Below are 18,329 nucleotides of genomic sequence, written 5' to 3' on the forward strand. Positions count from 1 at the left end.
AATGATTCTGCCAAATTATTGCCCTGACAATAATAATAATAATAATAATAATAATCCTTTCTGTTATAGACACAAGGCCTGAAATTTGGGGGGAGGAGACTAGTCGATTACATCGTCCCCAGTGCATAACTGGTACTTCTTTAATCAACCCCCGAAAGGATGAAAGGTAAATTTGAACTCAGAATGGAGCAATGGGTGAAATACTGCTAAGCATTTCGTCCAACACTTTAACAATTCTGCCAGCTCACCACCTTATATAATAATAATAATAATAATAATAATTATAATGAATTCAAATTTTGGCACAAGGCCAGCAAGTTTGAGGGAGATGGTGGTGCTGAAGGGCTAGTCGATTACATTGACTTCAGTACTCAACTGGTACTTATATATTTGACCCCGAAAGTCGATCTGGGCAGAATTTGAACTTAGAACATAAAGATGGGGAAAATGCCACTTAGTATTTTGCCCAGCATGCAGACATTTCTGCCAGCTCACCACCCTCATTAATAATAATAATAATAATAATAATAATAATAATAATAATAATTACAACAACTACTGTATATATTTTAAAATTTATTTCATATAATCAAAATTATACAAAAATTAAATTTTTTTTTTTATTTATTTAGTTGTAAATTGATAAAGTAGAGCAGAGTCTTAACATAAAGCACAGACTTTTCCATAAGAGGAGAGCTTTCCAATTTTGATGATGAATGGTGGATATTTCTAAGACAAACTGACCAAATAATGGAAAAAAACTGAAGTAACAAAGACAAAAAAAAAAAAAAAAATTAAATAACTGGTGCACAATAACAATAGTTTCTAGTGCAGGCACAAGGCCTGAAATCTTAAGGAGCAAGGGAGTTGTTTGATATCATTGACTCAAGTACATGACTGGTACTTTATTGTATTGAACTTCCCCCAAAGGTAAAAAATGATTCGGTGGGATTTGAACTTAGAATATAAAGAGCCAAAACATACTGCAAAGAATTTGTAGTCTGATTGATGCTCTAATGATTTTTGCCAATCCACCATCTTGTACAATGATAATGATTTTTTCTAATTTAGGCACAAGGCCAAAAGTTTTGAGAAGAGAAAAGCTGGTCAGTACCATTGAAAAGCATTTGTCTGATGCTCAAATAGTTCTGCCAAACCATCACCTCGCATAACAACCACCACCACCAAAAAAAAAAAAAAATAATAATAATAATAATGGTTTCAAATTTTGGCACAAGGTCAGCAATTTTAGGCAAGGGGCTTAGTCAATTACATTGACCTCAGTAGTCAACAGGTACTTATTTTATCAGCCCTAAAAGGATAAAAAGGCAAAAATTGACCCTGGGTGGGATTTGAACTCAGAGCATAACTGAAAGAAATGCCGCTAAACATTTTTGTCCAACATGCTAATGAGTCTGCCAGCTCATTGCCTTCATAATAATCCTTGGTACTATAGGTACAAAGCCTGAAATTTTGGGAGCAGGGGCCAGTTGATTAACTCAGCCCCACTGATTAACTGATGCTTATTTTATCAACCCTGGAAGGATGAAAGCAAAGACAACCTTGGCTGAATTTGAACCCAGAATATAAAGACAGAAGAAATTACACAAAGCATTTTGAAATGATTCTGCCAGCTTGCTACTTTGATAATAATAATAATAATAATAATAATAATAATAATCTTTTCTACTATAGACACAAGGCCTGAAGTTTTGGAGGAGGGGGTAAGTCGATTACATCGACCTCAGTGCGTAACTGGTACTTATTTCACTGACCTTGAAAGGATGAAAGGCAAAGTCAACCTCGGCGGAATTTGAACTCAGAACGTAGCGGTGGGCAAAATAGTTAAGCATTTTGCCCAATGTACTAATGATTCTGCCAGCTTGCAGTCTTAATAATAATAATAATAATAACAATCCTTTCTACTATAGGCACAAGACCTGAAATTTTGGAGGAGGGGGCAAATGATTATATCGACCCCAGTGTGTAACTGGTACTTGTTTCACCGACCTTGAAAGGATGAAAGGCAAAGTCAACCTCGGCAGAATTTCAACTAATAATAATAATAATAATAATAATAATAATAATAATAATAATAATAATAATCCTTTCTATTTTTAGGTGCAAGGCCTAAAATTTTGGGTACTTAATTTATCAACCCTGAAAAGGATGACAGGCGAAGTCGACTTCAGTGAAATAATAATAATAATAATAATAATAATTTCAAATTTTGGCACAAGGCCAGCAATTTTGGAGAGGGGATAAATCACTTACATTAACCTCAGTGCTTAACTGGTACTTATTTCATTGACCCCAAAAGGGATGAAAGGCAAAGTCAACCTCAGTGGAATTTGAACTCAGGGTGTAAGAATAGACGAAATGTCAGAGCATTTTGCCCAGCATAAACACAGGGCCTGAAGTTTTGGGGAAATGAATCTAGTTGATTACATTGACTCTAGCACTCAGCAGGTACCTATTTTTATTTCTTTATTGCCCACAAGGAGCTAAACATAGAGGGGACAAACAAGGACAGACAAAGGGATTAAGTCGATTACATTGACCCCAGTACGTATCTGGTACTTAATTTATCGACCCCGAAAGGATGAAAGGCAAAGTCAACCTCGGCGGAATTTGAACTCAGAACGTAACGGCAGACGAAATACCACTAAGCATTTCGCCCGGTGTGCTAATGTTTCTGCCAGCTCACCGCCTTGCAGGTACCTATTTTATCTTGACATAAAATTATGTGTGTGTGTGTATATATATATACATACACACATGTGCGTATACACATGCATATATATACATATGCACACACATAATTTTTATAGCAGATGACACTTCAACACAAGATTTGAAACTTAATGCTATCTTAAAACAGTTTCTCAGCTTATTGTGCCCCATCATAACAATAAAACCCCACTCCACAGAGAGAAAGATAAAGGAAAATGAATGCAAATGGAAGACAAAGCTTCAAGTTCAGCAGTAAGAATAAAGAATTGAAACACAAAACTTGCACCAAGAAATCTCAGAGCTTTGATTACTGTCTTCCAGTTTAATATTGACTGGAAGAATAATTTATACTTAAAAATATTGTTTGATGTGTGTGCACTGAGGCATATATCAGTAAGAAATATATTATATAACAAAAAGTGTAAAGCAAGCTACAATGGCTGAAATCAAAATGTTGTGAGTTACACAAACAGTCTATGTAAGAAGCGAGTGTTCAAGAGAGAGAGAGAGAGAGAGAGTGTGTGTGTGTGTGTGTGTGTGTGTGTACATACGCATCTGAGGGAGAGAGAAAAGCGGATAGAATTTAAGTCAGATAATATACTCAAATCTTCAGTTATTGTAAGTTTGACAAAACTGGAGCTGGCTAGTCACCATAGTCACCAGACACTGATGCCTGGGGGTGCTTCAGAATATTCTTGGTGGCCATTAATTTGTATTGCAGGGGAAGGTTTTTGTAAACTGTATTTACTAAACCTGAGGGTGCATCATTGAATAGTGAGCGGGGGCAGTGCTGCCAAGTGCTCCCCTTAGTGATGGGCATGTTTTAACACATATCCAAACTTTTACTAGCTAAACTCTTCTTTAATCCCATAACTAAATGCTAGATGGTGTGTGTATCTTAAAGTAGGGGGGATTTACTCCAGAAGGAACATGTAATTAAATCTGCTCAGTCTGAGATCTTGAGTAATTCTTAAAAAACATAACTTTTGAGCAAGCTGATAGAATAGATCAGTAATGAGCAAAGGTCCACGACAGTTTCTGAATGGCACACCTGTTGAAAAATTACCTTAAACATTTTTTTAGTATCGTGGCCCACCTGATGATGAGTAAAGTCTCATGCAGCCCCACTTCTTGGAAATGGTTGCTCATGCCTGGAATAGATCAACAAATAATGAAGAGAACAATAGAAATTAGGTCTGTAGTTTTAAACTGAAGAGCTTTAATGAAAACATCAGGAATTTGTTTGATATTGTGCGATATGTCTGAGATGTAAATGAAATGAAGAACTTCTTAGATTTGTCTTTCAGCAGATGAATGCTAGCGACTTGCTCTACAGAACATTACTTTTGCTCACTTGCATCGTTATACACCGCGGTTTTCAAGGTCTTTCACTTTGTAGATACGAACTAACCAGTGCTCAGTGGTATAGGCCTCTTCTAAGACATCTAGTTCAAAATCTTTGTTGCCAATTTCAGCATTGCGAACCCTGTCATAACCTGTGGGTTTCCCTGAAATAAATGAATTAAAAAGAAAATTAGGACATAAGTAGATTTTAAAATATTTTTTTTAATACCACCTAGTGTGTTACTGCTAAGCATATCAAGATATGTCTATTTATAGTTTATGATTTTTCCATCCAGTTTTCTATAGCTAGATTTGATGATTGCAACATGTAGCAATCTGACATTTACATGTTCAGTTCAATATCTTAGTTTAAGTTTCTCTTACAAACACTGATATTTGTACTCTTAATGATTATAAAATAGCTAATGTGTCACACACACACTCTCTCTTTCTCGTTACAATAGACAGTGGTTAAATACAGCTGGATATCATTCCTAGAGGTAGGAATTGACATGTGGCTAATCCAGGATGAGACAAATGGGGGATGGCTATTTGGATGCTGATGATTTGGCACAAGTGACTGGACATTGAACCAGTTTTGAGGACAGTAATTTTTGGTGCAGTAGGTAATCACACACACACACACACACACACACACACACAATAGTACATACATACAAACAGAAAGGAGAGAGAGAGGCCTTACAATATGTTAACTGAATATGTTTGGCATAAACATTTTCCCTCTCCTCTGACACATAAACAGAAACATGCTCACAAACATAAACAGAAAGAAAGAGAGAGAGAGAGAATGAGAGAAACACTAAAATGTCTGATGACAAATAAGTCAGCACTGAATCAGGGATGCCAAAGCATCTCATACTCTGGCAACATACAGCCTGACTTCATTCTGGTAATAAGAAGTTTGAAGAAACACTTATAACAACAAAATGAAAAATGTTCAAATTTTCATAACTATTTGCAATTAAGCTAACTTAACCCATTACCTACCAGTGATCTCATATGAGATCACTTAAAAATTACAAATTTCGTAATTATCTGTCAATATTTACACATATCTAACCTTTTTGCTATATCTACTAGGTATATTTCTCAGATATTCAAATGAAGTTTGCTAATTTTTCACCCAATATCTCGCTTATTTTTATTTAAAATGTTATTTTGATCATTCCAGCGTGTTTCTAAGGCTGTTTTATGCTAGAAATCGAAGTTTCATTAAAAAAATTCCAGTTAATAGAATTATGGGAGGTAATGGGTTAATTAATGGAGGTGAAACAGTATTTAGACATGGAAACAAATTTGGAGTTAGGGTTAGATAAATCACAAAACAGAGCCAACATTCAGTAAATAATCTAATATATCAAATTTAGATAATTTTAATCTAATAATGTTAATAAGAAACATTGGATGTAAAGCAATAAAAACAGAAATATAAAATAGAAATTTAAAAAATAGGGTTACCTGATTCAGTGTAAACAGAACCAAACTGATAGTAACACATCTTGTACATAAGGCAGTTAAGAAGGACTGGGGAGCCTTCTTTATCAATTCTGAATTCTCCCTGTGGAGTATAGTAGTCGGATTCTTTGATATGAGTACCTCTCTCCGTGCTGCCACCAATCCGAACCATCCACAAAAATTTGTTGATGTCTAAAAAATAAAACATTTTGAACGTTATCCAAATTGTTGCATAGGTCATCTTTATTAACAGCAAAGACATGTGGTGGGTTGGGGGAAGAGTAGAAAGGCCTTTGACACAAAGTCTTCATAAATTTAAATCTCTCTGGCTTTCCACATTACATCTTTTATCATTTATTTGTTTTAATCATTGAACTGCAGCTATGTTGGGACACCATCTTGAAAGGATTTTAGTTGGATTGATGAACAGATTGACCTGGTACACGTTCTATCGGTCTCTTTTGTCAAACCATTAAGTTACAGAGATAAACATAAACACCAAAGACACACATTATATCTATATATATATATATATATATATATATATATATACACACACACACACACGACAGGCTTTGACACAGTTTCTGCCTACCAGATTCACTCACAAAGCATTAGTCTGTAGTAGAAGACACTTGCCCAAGGTGCCATGTAATCGGATTGAACCCAAAACCATGTGGTTGCAAAGCGAGTTTCTTAACCACACAGCCATGCCTGTGCCTATACAGAAATATTTATATGAAGTAATTGATGACACTGATATAGATAAACTGTTTGACTATGTATGCTCGTGACCTCTAAAATTTCCACTCAAAATAAAGATTTTGATCTCTACTTGCAGTATAAGACTACCTAGCAATATGTCTGTAGGTTACAAGTACTGGTTTTGGTTCAACACATAAAAAATTTTCACAATACATGTTATATATATATATTGAAGCAAAGCCAACACTTGTAAACAAAATACATAAAAAGTTATCAAGGAAATAAAGGTTTCTACTTTATACCCTTGATATAAAGGATGTTGCTTCAACATTCACAGGGCTGGTTCTGGTATTCGTCCTTGGGTGTTTACTTCTTCAGTAGTCTTTCAACAATCATCCCAATGACAAGTGGGATAATACAATTAAACACACTACTAATGAAATTCCAGCTCAAATAATGGCAAAATATTGCTAATTACTACTATAATATGCATAAGATGTACCTGATCAGTGTATGTCAGTTAAGTTTATTTTGCTGTTATGTTAAAATATGCTAGACAGGTTTATAACAAACCGTATTTTAACGTGTATAAGGAACCCCCTAATTTTGGGGGCTTAAAAATCTAGAAAAAAGGTTTTGTAAGGGATTATAATACTATCCATGTATAAGAAACTCCCATATATTTTAAACCTAATTTTTGACAAAAAAGGGTTCCTTATATATATGGTATTTTTATTATTCTTGTATAACCTTGCTATAAATTCAGCAGTTTGAAAATATCTATAAGCTTTAGTTTAAAATATTGAGTGCTAGGACCACACGAGCTATGTGGATCTTTTCTCACTGTCTTTTGTCACATCTGATGGCATTCAAAAACATAGAATGTTATGGTTCAAATTTTATACTTAGTATTTAAGACAACTCATGATTTTTAGGGTGATGGCTTTTTAAGATTCATATTCTGTCCAATATACTAACATATATTATATCAGAGTGTCTCAAGCTTAAAGTTCAAGGTGAAAGATGTGATATAATAACAAATACAAATTCTTAAATTAAGACAGATATGACCCAAAGACCATAGTTAAAAAGTTTAGATCCCATCAGCTATGAACTTCAATGATTTTTTTTTAACCCTAACCTCCTTCATTTGTTATACTGGAAGCATAGTGGAAGGACTGCAATGACTTACCGTCTGAAGAGTAGCCAGTCAAACCACCAAAAATGACCAAAACATAATTTACATCTAATTCACGCATTATTTCATAGGCTTTGTCCTCTGGTGAAGCCATTGCCTGGAGGAAGAGACAAAGAGAAATGTTAACAGATATCATAAATTGCATGGTCCAATATGGAAGCAAAACCAACCTAACTTGATCAACTAAGTTTCCATGAAGTGAAATATAAGTAAAACAATTTCAACAAGTCTACTACATAACCAATGCATCATTTATAAAAGTGATACATGTGGGGAACAGATTAGACTAAATCCTCCACAGGTGAAATTATTAGATAGAAAAGCAATATCTTGAATATTTTTACAAGAGTGGAGGAAAAGTGGCCTGCTCCTTTTGAGTGTTGGGCCTCACAGAGGCAATGACCAAGACCTTTGGCATTATGTCGTGCTTGAGAAGAAGACCCATCAAGCCGAGCAAAATTGCAGTCGTGGCAGATACCGGTGCCATGCAAATGGCACCCATGTCGGTGGCATGTAAAAGCACCCATTACACTCTTAGAGTGGTTGGCATTAGGAAGGGCTTCCAGCCGTAGAAAAACATGCCAAATCAGACTGGAGCCTGGCACAACCTCCCAGTGTGCTAGCTTAATCACACCATCCAACCCATGCCTGCATGGACAACAGATGTTAAATGATGATGATGATGACGATGCCATAATTTTGATGAGAAATTAAAAGAAAAATATCCGTGTAGATAAAGCATTGGAATACATGTTCATACTTCTGAAATTCATAGTCAATGCAGCTATATTATTTTCTCTGCAGAAAAGACAGATACACCTAACTCAGAGTGTCCCACTGTTGATCCTCCTCCTCATCAACCCCTGAACATTACTGTCTCAAATCCTAGAATACATAGGGCTAGTTAACTGGATTCCATGGCATATAAATGAGTGAGATTACATTCTTCCTGAACAGGACACCAGTCAGTCACAGGGTTATGCATTTATAGTTGAGTGGACTAAAGCAACATGAAGATGAAGTGCTTTGCATGAACACAACACACCGCCAGTCTGAAAATTGAGATCACAATCTGGCGATTGTGAGTGCAACACTCTAACCATTAAGCTATGTGTCTTCAGTCAGGAGTTGTGCCTCACTGTTAGGAATAAGTAAATAGACAAAGTAAAGTTATCTGAGAATTAGTAGTACCCTCAGTTTTTTCTTGTATCTAACACAAACAGTTGTCAGAGTATGGTAATGGTTTGATGTTCTGGGAATGATGTTAAGATTTGACAAACAAGTAGTATAGTTGCAAAGTAAGGAGAGAATAGTAGAAGTATATAGTATGTAATTATTTAGTCATGATCGAACAGACCTAGGTTTTAGCAAGGTTTGAAATCATAACATTATAGATGGTAGTTCAGTGCCTTCAGTTTTGTCTTCTATGAATTATTGATAAAAATAAATGACATGCATTAAAAACAGACATTCAGTAACACACTCACACAGGAAATGCAATATATATATGAGGGATGATGAAAAGTTCCTGGCTTTAAGGGTATCACAAAAAACCTGGCTGGAGACCCAACCATCCGAGTTCTTTTACAGGGCTTAGAAAAACTGAAGGACCGTTGCAATAAGTGTGTGAATCTGAGAGGGGAATATGGCGAATAAACTCATAATTAACTGATTCTCCTGCATTTTCTTTTACCCAAAGCCAGGAACTTTTCAGCACCCCTTTGTATAATTAAAAATTAACCATGCTCGTTGACTGGCACCTGCGCCAGTGGAGCACTAACAGCACTGTCCGAGCATGTTCATTGCCAGAGCAGCTGTCTGGCTTCCGTGCTAGTGGCCCATAAATAGCACCATTTGAGTGTAATCATTACCAGCGTCGCCTTCTAGCACTTGTGCAGGTGGCACGTAAAAAACACCATTTTGAGTGTGGCCGTTGCCAGTACCGCCTGACTGGCCCTCGTGCCGGTGGCACGTAAAAGCACCCACTACACTCTCGGAGTGGTTGGCGTTAGGAAGGGCATCCAGCTGTAGAAACTTTGTCAGATCAGATTGGAGCCTGGTGCAGCCTTCTGGCTAGCCAGTCCTCAGTCAAATCGTCCAACCCATGCTAGCATGGAAAGCGGACGTTAAACGATGATGATAAGCAATCTAAATAAATTTTGGCAGCAAAGGGCAGAGATCTAAAGGAAAGATATTTATGAATGAAATATTAAAATCTTTAATAAAAAAAACAAAAAACAAATACTCAGTTAATCAACTTACCTGGCCCACTCTGGATATGTGCGTATTATTCCACGTGTTATTGTCCACCAATATCGTCCGATTTGCCATTGCCGTTATCTGATATCCGTAATCCCACCAAGACATAACTTTAGCATCCTGAAGGAAGAATAAATCAGTTAATTCACGCCTTTCCATCAACAATAAAGAATATTTTATTACCTTTACAGAGGTGCAAGTGTGCATGTGTGGTATATAAGTTTGTTTTTCAACTACATGGCTCCAGGTTCAGTCCCACTGCATAGCACTTTGAGCAAGTGCCTTCTACAATAGCTGTTGGCCAGCCAAAGCCTTGTGAATGAATTTGGAAGGTGGAAACTGAAAGAAGCTTATTGCTATGTGTGCATGTGTGTTTTATTGTTGCTTTGCCTTGAGATTTTGTAATAATTGTAAGCAAGTGTGACCATCATGCAAGTGGTGTCTTGTATTCCTAGTCTTCCATGAAAACATGTCTGATCATGAGGAAATATTACTTTCCTTGAAAACAGGTGAAGGTTGGTGACAGGAAAGGCATCCAATCATAGAAAATCTGCTTCAACAAATTCTATCTGCCCCATGATGATAATTATAAAGATGCAAATATTTCATATTTTCAGAACAATCCATCCTTTTATACTGTGGAACAATGTTAAACTTAAAGTAAAGGAGCTATAGAAAATTTATTTATTTATATATAGATATATATATAAAACAATAGCAACAAAGGCATGGCTGTGTGGTTAAGAAGCTTGCTTAGCAACCACATAGTTTTGGGTTCAGTCCCACTGGGCAGCACTTTGGAAAAATGTCTCCCATTATAGCTCAGAGTCAACAAATGCTGTGTGTGTGTGTGTCCCACCATCACCACCATTGCTCTTCAAGGCAGTGTTCTAGCATGGCCACAGTCAAACAAGTGAAACAAGTAAATGAGAAAAGAAACCCGCACTGATAGCAACAAACAATAAAACAAACCTCTGGAGTGTTGTGCCGTAGCCAATAATATGCTTCTCGAAAATCGTCAAAAATAATTCTTCCACCGTCACCAGCCCTAGCTGAGAGAACAATTGAAGGGCTAGAATAAGCCTCAGATGTGACCCATGTGCAGTGGAATGTATACATTATCAAGAAGGTGGTTATCATTAAAACAACACCAGATGCAATCTGAAATCACAGAGAGAAAATTTGTGTTAAAGCAAACAATATCAGACATGTTAGCAATAGTATTGAAAAGATTAGAGAATTTAAGAGGAACTGAATTATAGGAAGATGGCTTGAAGCATAGTTTGGGTTGGGAGTCCATGAGGGGAGATATAACTGTTGTTGTTTAGCTCCAAATCAGCCCTGATTAAGAAGACCCCAATGATCAAAGACATGCCAGTTGTGGCTATCCCATCTGTCTGTACAACTAGGATTACATTATCATTTAAGGCAGTAGGGCATGATATGAGCGATATCTGGTTGCCATTTTTAACAGGTTTTAAGGCACGTAATGTACAATACACAAAGAAATATAAATATGTAAACATACTTCATTTCTCAGTGGGTAAGATGAATCTGATCGCTTTATTTTTTTCTCTTTGCGTGTAGAATCTAAATTTTTCATGTATGTGGTTAGTGTGGAGGAGAGACCAATTCCTGAAAGGATGCACATCACCGGTGCCAACACCAGCATCAAACGCACCATAACACCCTGCAACAGAGAACAATGATGGAAGTTAAACACGCAACAGATATATTACACAAAAGAATAGCAATGATGTCGAATTGAGTTATTTACATAAAACTACCTTGAAATACAGAGAATCAAGATTAAAAAATGATTTCACAAAGAACAAGATGTCCTAATATAACACGACTCAATAATATCGCTAAAGACAGCAACACATAATATAACAGTAAGGAAGGGAAATAACAAAAACAGAAAATACAAGAAGTAGTAAAATAAAATTGTATGGAAAGTTCGGAAGAGAAATACTTACAGCAAAGTAGATACTTGTGACACCATACATGATGATGAAAATATTTGCATCAGTCAGGCGGGAGAAACAGAAATAAAGACCAGCTACAAAACAAAATGGATATCTTATATGTTATACTAAATACATAGGCCAATAACATGACGGTCAAATATTAATTATACACACAGGGTTAATACTTACAATGCACAATAGTAAAGTGATTAAGTGGGAACAAATGACCATGTTTAAGAACACTTCAGCTCATCAAATAATCCAACAAACTCCCTTTCAGATGCAGAAAAAGATACCCACCAACTAAAACCCACCCAGGAGCACTCCTGTCCTTGTCAGGTACACAATTTCATGTTTTCTACCATTATTATTGGCATGATGAAAAATAGGTCTGGAGAGGAAGATGCTCTTCTAAAAACTTTTTTTTTAAATCCATGTTTTTCAAATGTGCTGCACTTCCCTCATTGTACCTTCAGAACAGCAGACACCACTAAAATGATGCCCCTTTTTTTTTCTTTTTCTTTTTTTGTCATTTTATTGTATTCCATACTGAAAACTGCTATTTGCAAAGAGCTGAATCAAACACAACAAGGCATTTTATCTGATGCTCAAATGATTCTGCAAAACCAATAATAATAATAATTATGGCTTCAAATTTTGGCACAAGGCCAGCAATTCTGAGGAAGGAGCTAAATCAATTACAATGATCCCAGTGTTCAACTGGTACTTATTTTATAGACCCTGAAAGGATGAAAGGCAAAACTGACCTCAGCAGAATTTGAACCCAGAATGTAAAGACAGATGAAATGAATAAAAAAAAAAAAAAATAATGATGGTGGTGGTGATGGTGACAATGATGACGAGGATAGAATAATAACAATGATTGCAACAGCAGCACTTACCTGGGAACAAGAATACCAACATTTGTAAATCAAAATAGAATGAACTCCATGTTGTAGGCTGATGTTCTGAGACAGATGCAATAATAGGAATGTTGTTTTTGGCATAAGAAGGATCCAATAGTGCATAGAAACGCCCAGTCCATGGAGATATTTCTGAGATCACAGATTAAGGAAAACCCCAACAGATGATAATTAAAGACAAAAAAATACATTCCTCATTTAACCCTTTGCCTTCCCTGTGTATTACCAGTAATACACAAAACAAATTTCCCTGGTTTACATGCATGAAATATGATACACATTCCCAATATTTTTCAACCATCAGAGTAACTTGGGACTTATAAAAGGAAAGCTTTGTATTACTCAGAACAAGGGCTAATTAAAACGTCTGAAAACAAGTATTATGTTTAGGATAAAGTTGTGAAAATGTTTTGATCAGGCAAAGGGCAAACTAAACATTTCAGCAATGAAATAAATCTGCACATTTAACACTTTAAATACCAATCCATTTGAAACTGTCTCTAGTTCTTTGATACCCCACGCTACCAAAAGGAAAAAAAAAGAAAATACCAGTTTGAAAGTGTTCAGATTTAAACAAGAAAAAACCTTCCAAATGACTTAACCTTCTAATTACTGAAAAAGTTAATCACAGCTGATAGAATACAATAGGTGCTTTGTCTTATAACAACAATATTATTATAGCTTTATAACATTCATCCTTACAGAGAGAGAGATACTTTATAAAGATGAGCTGTCATAGATATCTCAAACATGTCCTAAACACACATTTATATATATATATATATATACAGGCGCAGGAGTGGCTGTGTGGTAAGTAGCTTGCTTACCAACTACATGGTTCCGGGTTCAGTCCCATTGTGTGGCACCTTGACAAGTGTCTTCTACTATAGCCTCGGGTCTGTGAGTGGATTTGGTAGACGGAAACTGAATGAAGCCTGTCGTATATATGTATATGTATATATATACGTGTGTGTGCGTTTGTGTGTCTGTGTTTGTCCCCCCACCATCGCTTGACAACCGATGCTGGTGTGTGTACGTATCCGTAACTTAGCGGTTCGGTAAAAGAGACTGATAGGATAAGAACTAGGCTTACAAAGAATAAGTCCTGGAGTCGATTTGCTCGACTAAAGGCAGTGCTCCAGCATGGCTGCAGTCAAATGACTGAAACAAGTAAAAGAGTAAGAGTATATGTATAAAATCTCTTTGTCTCTTTCTTTCTTTATATATACAGATGTCAAAAACATTATAGAAATAAAGTTTGAGGCTATGATTCAAAACCTGACACAAACAGCTGCTGCACTTCCTCCTCCACTTTCAAGGAAGATAAAAGGATACTTCCAGTAACAGTAAGAATCATACCAATGACAGTGAATCCACCACCAGCCAACATAACCATAGTGCGGAATAACAACTGGAACTGTTCCTTGTTTAGCTTGGATCGGACATAATCAACAAGGGCATGGATCTGGCAGAGTCCAAAGACACCAAAGGCCTACAAAGAAACAAAATTTTTCCAAATTAATGAAGTTTTCTAACATTAGTACAATAGCACAAAGTCACAAATGGGCAGGGTTACGGGGTGAGGGCAACTGAATCAGTCCCCAGTACTTAGCTGGTTCTTAACATAAAAAATCATCATCATCATCATCATTGTTTAATGTCCGCTTTCCATGCTAGCATGGGTTGGACGATTTGACTGAGGACTGGCAACGGCCATGCTCAAAATGGTGTATTTTACGTGCCACCTGCACAGGAGTCAGTCCAGCGGCACTAGCAACAATCTCGCTCGAATGTCCTACACGTGCCACCGGCACAAGTGCCAGGAAGGCGACGTCAAAGTTGATTAAATTGATCCAGACATTATACTGACACTGGAATAATGAAAGACAAAGTTGGCAGGATGTGATTTTTGAATACAAAGAGATGGAACAGAGAAGCATTTTGGACATTGTTCTATAGATCTTATCAACCATGATCACCTTTTAACATCCATTTTTCATACTGGTATAGGTTGGATAGTTTGACAGGTACTGGCAAACCAGAGGACTGCACCAAACCCCGCTGTCTGCTTTGGCATGGTTTCAACAGCTAGATGCTCCACCTTAAGTCAACCGCTTTACATAGTTTACTTGTATCAAACACTGGTACCAGTGAAGACAAGACAAGAACCTTCAGCTGAAGTGGGGAATAGTTGAATAAACAGAAAGCCAAGTTTGCAATCCAGTTTAAACTTTCCCTAGTTGTAACCATTTCAACTCTATCATAAATGCTCTTGATAAAAACATGAATATCAAAATATCACTTCTCCCATTCTTTCAGATCATTTGGAGACTTTATTGATTTTCACTTGGTCAGACAAAAATTTGCTACAATGTGTGTGTGTGTGTGTGTGTGTGTGCACATGTGTGCATGCATGCATACATACATGCACACAAGCATGTGATGGATGTATGAATGATTCAAGTGTACTTTATGTATACTGGGGATAATGTGTTTAAGGTACAAAATATTAAAGAGATTGGAATGAAACAAAGAATTAAACAAAGAGAAATAGGTCAAAAGGTGATTAGTGTCAAAAAAAAAAAAGAAGAAATCTCAAGACAAAACATACAGTAACAAAGTCCATAGACTTTATCAGTATTATCACCTATAAGGCATTTTGTTAGCAAGACAGTCACAATGACAGTTTAAAGTAAGTATATATATATATATATATATATATATATATATATATATATATATATCCCACAGCAATGAAAAGGACTTTGGACAGAGTTGGTGATATCATTTTAAAGCCTTTGCTGGATTCTTAAACTCATTCCTTAGTAAGCTGTCCTAATCACCTTATCTGTTGAAGAACTTGAATTCTGAACATAGAGAGGGGGAACAAATAGTCTGATGCTCAAATAATTGAGCTGGAAAGTTATACAAGTGGTGATGAGGTGGTAGAATGGATGACGTGGTGATGTGAGAGAGGATGCTGGAAGATAAAATATATTTGAGTAGAAAAAAAAAAATCGTTTAAGAATAGTGACTTTCCATGGTTAAAGTATGCAAAACGTTATACTCACTGCCATGTGTTCACTTGATTGAACTGGCTGGAAACCGACAAAAGAGATCTGCATAGAGAGGACAGTGCCAAGGCAGTACACCTGAAAATAAGAAGGAGACAGTGTGGCATGTAACAAGAGTATTAATTCACACAGTAGAGGATTCTTTAAGAGGTATAATAAACTTTACAGAAATGAATGCAAAAAAAGAAGCTGATTTAATAGATATTGTTAGAGGAAAGTGGGTGTGATGTTAAGGTGCTGGACTACTCTTTACTCTTTTACTTGTTTCAGTCATTTGACTGTGGCCATACTGGAGCACCACCTTTAGTCGAAGAAATCGACCCCAGGACTTATTCTTTAGAAGCCTAGTACTTATTCTATCGGTCTCTTTTGCCGAACCGCTAAGTTACGGGGACGTAAACACACCAGCATCGGTTGTCAAGCGATGTTGGTGGGGACAAACACAGACACACAAACATATGCACACACATATATACGACGGGCTTCTTTCAGTTTCCGTCTACCGAATCCACTCACAAGGCTTTGGTCGGCCCGAAGCTATAGTAGAAGACACTTGCCCAAGGTGCCACGAAGTGGGACTGAACCCGGAACCATGTGGTTGGGAAGCAAGCTACTTACCACGCAGCCACTCCTGTGCCTATTAAACACATAATTATAATTTCATACCTCACTACTAGTGTTGAGATCATATAGTAGTAGTTATCATTTTCTAACCCTAACCCTAATCCTAATGGCATATTGTAATGCTGCAGCTATATGACACTTTTAAGTTAGGCATATGACATTCACTGCTTGCTCTAGTTTTCTTGATTAACATACAACAGGCTCCCTCTTAAATCAATTACATGTTAATGTGATAGGAAGGGCATAAAATCATTTGCTTTAATTCACTATATTAAGTTCCTAGGTGCACAGCTCTGCTTCTATCCATATATACATGCATGTATGTGTTTTTTTTTGGGGGGGGGGGGGAGTTGCACAGAAAAAGCACCCACTCCATGCTGTAAAGTGTTTGGCATCATCATCATTTAACATCTACTTTCCATGCTGGTATGGGTTAGATAGTTTGACTGGAACTGATAAACCAGAGAGCCACACCAGGTTCCAGTTTGTTTTGGCATGATTTCTATGGCTGGATGCCCTTTCTAATGCCAACCACTCCAAGAGCGTAATGGGTGCTTCCAGCTATAATAGTCATGCCAAAACAGACACTGAAGCTCAATGCAGTGCTTGGACATATTGGTTCCTGTCAAACTGTGCAACCCATGCCAGCATGGAACATGGGCATAAAATGATGATGATGATGATGATATCATCATCATCCTTTAATGTTTGTTTCCTATGCTGGCATGGGTTGGACAGATGTGCCAAAATAATCTGAGCATATATAAAAATAGGGTCAGATAGGGCAATCAAACTATGATGCTAAAATGCTCAATTACTGACCATAAGGCAGAGCTGAAATCCTGCTCCAGCCATTTCATTTAGACTGTAGATAAGATACAGGACACTGTCTGCCTTAGACTACTCCACTGATAGACCATACCACCAGTTTGTATGAGCCAAGCCTCACATGGTTTCCAGTTGAGTGGCTTGTAACAGAAAGGTATACAATTGTATAAATAATTGTTTTAACAATTCAAATTCAGATATAAACGAATTTTTAAAAAAAGAAGATAAGAGACTATTCTTTAATTTTCTAAAATTAGATTAATGTAACTCACATCTGCATACTTTTTTATTGTGCCTAGATGTTTACTACAGTGACCATAGTAAAGGCTGAAGTCTGTTCATATATAAATGATGAATGAGAGTAGACTGGGACAGAAAGTTAACCATTTAGCATTCAAACCAGCTATATCCAGCCCAAATATTGCTTTTTTTGTTCAAACTGGCCAGGTCCAGCCTCTTACACCTATTCTACATTGTCATTCTAAAAATAAACAATCATATCAGTGAAATCTCAAAACTATGGGATAATTCACAAAACAACTTTAATAAATGCCAATCACTTTATAGTGTGGACTGGATGCTTTTTACATGGCACCAGCGCTGGCAGGGTCACCAAGTAGCCTGCAAGACAAGGAATTTTTGAGAGGGGATGGGGTATTGGAGGAGGTGATCTTGTGCCAGATGATGAAAGGTTATAGTGTGACAGAGAGACAGAAACAGGTGCCTTGCGATAGATAACCATAGTGGCAATGGAGATGATGATTTGAGTAGTGGCGACAATGATGCAATGACGATTATGACAATGATTATAGGGAGGTAGTAGTGTTGATAAAGATAAGGACAGGGGTGGAGAAGATCTGAGTTGTAGCAGGGTGTGATGAGGTCTGTTGGTGGTAGCATTAATGATAGTTGTTGTGTGGTTGTGGTGGTAGGATGAACAATGGTGGTGGTAATGAAGGAAACCAACTTACCGTTGAGTAAGCCACATAGATACGATGGGAGAAACGTCCAGTGATCATCAGGGCAATTACATGAAGTGGGATCAAGTTGATTAAGAAAACATAGCCACCCCATGAAGAGACCTAGGTAAAGAAAACAGATGTTAGGTGAGGTTCACAATCATTATATGTATATATATGTGTGTGAGTGTGTATGTGTGTGTGTGTATGTATATATATATATATATATATAT

At 36.7% G+C, this 18,329-nt stretch overlaps 1 protein-coding gene across 2 annotated transcripts in view; it reads right to left on the reverse strand.

The window, feature by feature from the left end:
* Positions 1 to 563: 563 nt before the first annotated feature.
* Positions 564 to 18,329, reverse strand: part of LOC106874680 (dolichyl-diphosphooligosaccharide--protein glycosyltransferase subunit STT3A) — a 28,433-nt gene continuing 10,667 nt past the window's right edge. For both annotated transcript variants that reach the window (XM_014922484.2, XM_014922483.2), the window contains exons 6-16: positions 18,109 to 18,219; positions 15,683 to 15,763; positions 13,947 to 14,103; positions 12,591 to 12,743; positions 11,698 to 11,780; positions 11,247 to 11,408; positions 10,691 to 10,879; positions 9,722 to 9,838; positions 7,454 to 7,556; positions 5,560 to 5,748; positions 564 to 4,241 (exon numbers count right to left, since the gene is read on the reverse strand). In XM_014922484.2, the coding sequence (XP_014777970.1) occupies positions 4,096 to 4,241; positions 5,560 to 5,748; positions 7,454 to 7,556; positions 9,722 to 9,838; positions 10,691 to 10,879; positions 11,247 to 11,408; positions 11,698 to 11,780; positions 12,591 to 12,743; positions 13,947 to 14,103; positions 15,683 to 15,763; positions 18,109 to 18,219 (1,491 nt within the window). In that variant the 3' untranslated portion in view covers positions 564 to 4,095. The remainder of the gene's footprint in view (positions 4,242 to 5,559; positions 5,749 to 7,453; positions 7,557 to 9,721; positions 9,839 to 10,690; positions 10,880 to 11,246; positions 11,409 to 11,697; positions 11,781 to 12,590; positions 12,744 to 13,946; positions 14,104 to 15,682; positions 15,764 to 18,108; positions 18,220 to 18,329) is intronic.

This window comes from Octopus bimaculoides, chromosome 4, assembly GCF_001194135.2.
Source record: "Octopus bimaculoides isolate UCB-OBI-ISO-001 chromosome 4, ASM119413v2, whole genome shotgun sequence".
NCBI lineage: Eukaryota > Metazoa > Mollusca > Cephalopoda > Octopoda > Octopodidae > Octopus > Octopus bimaculoides.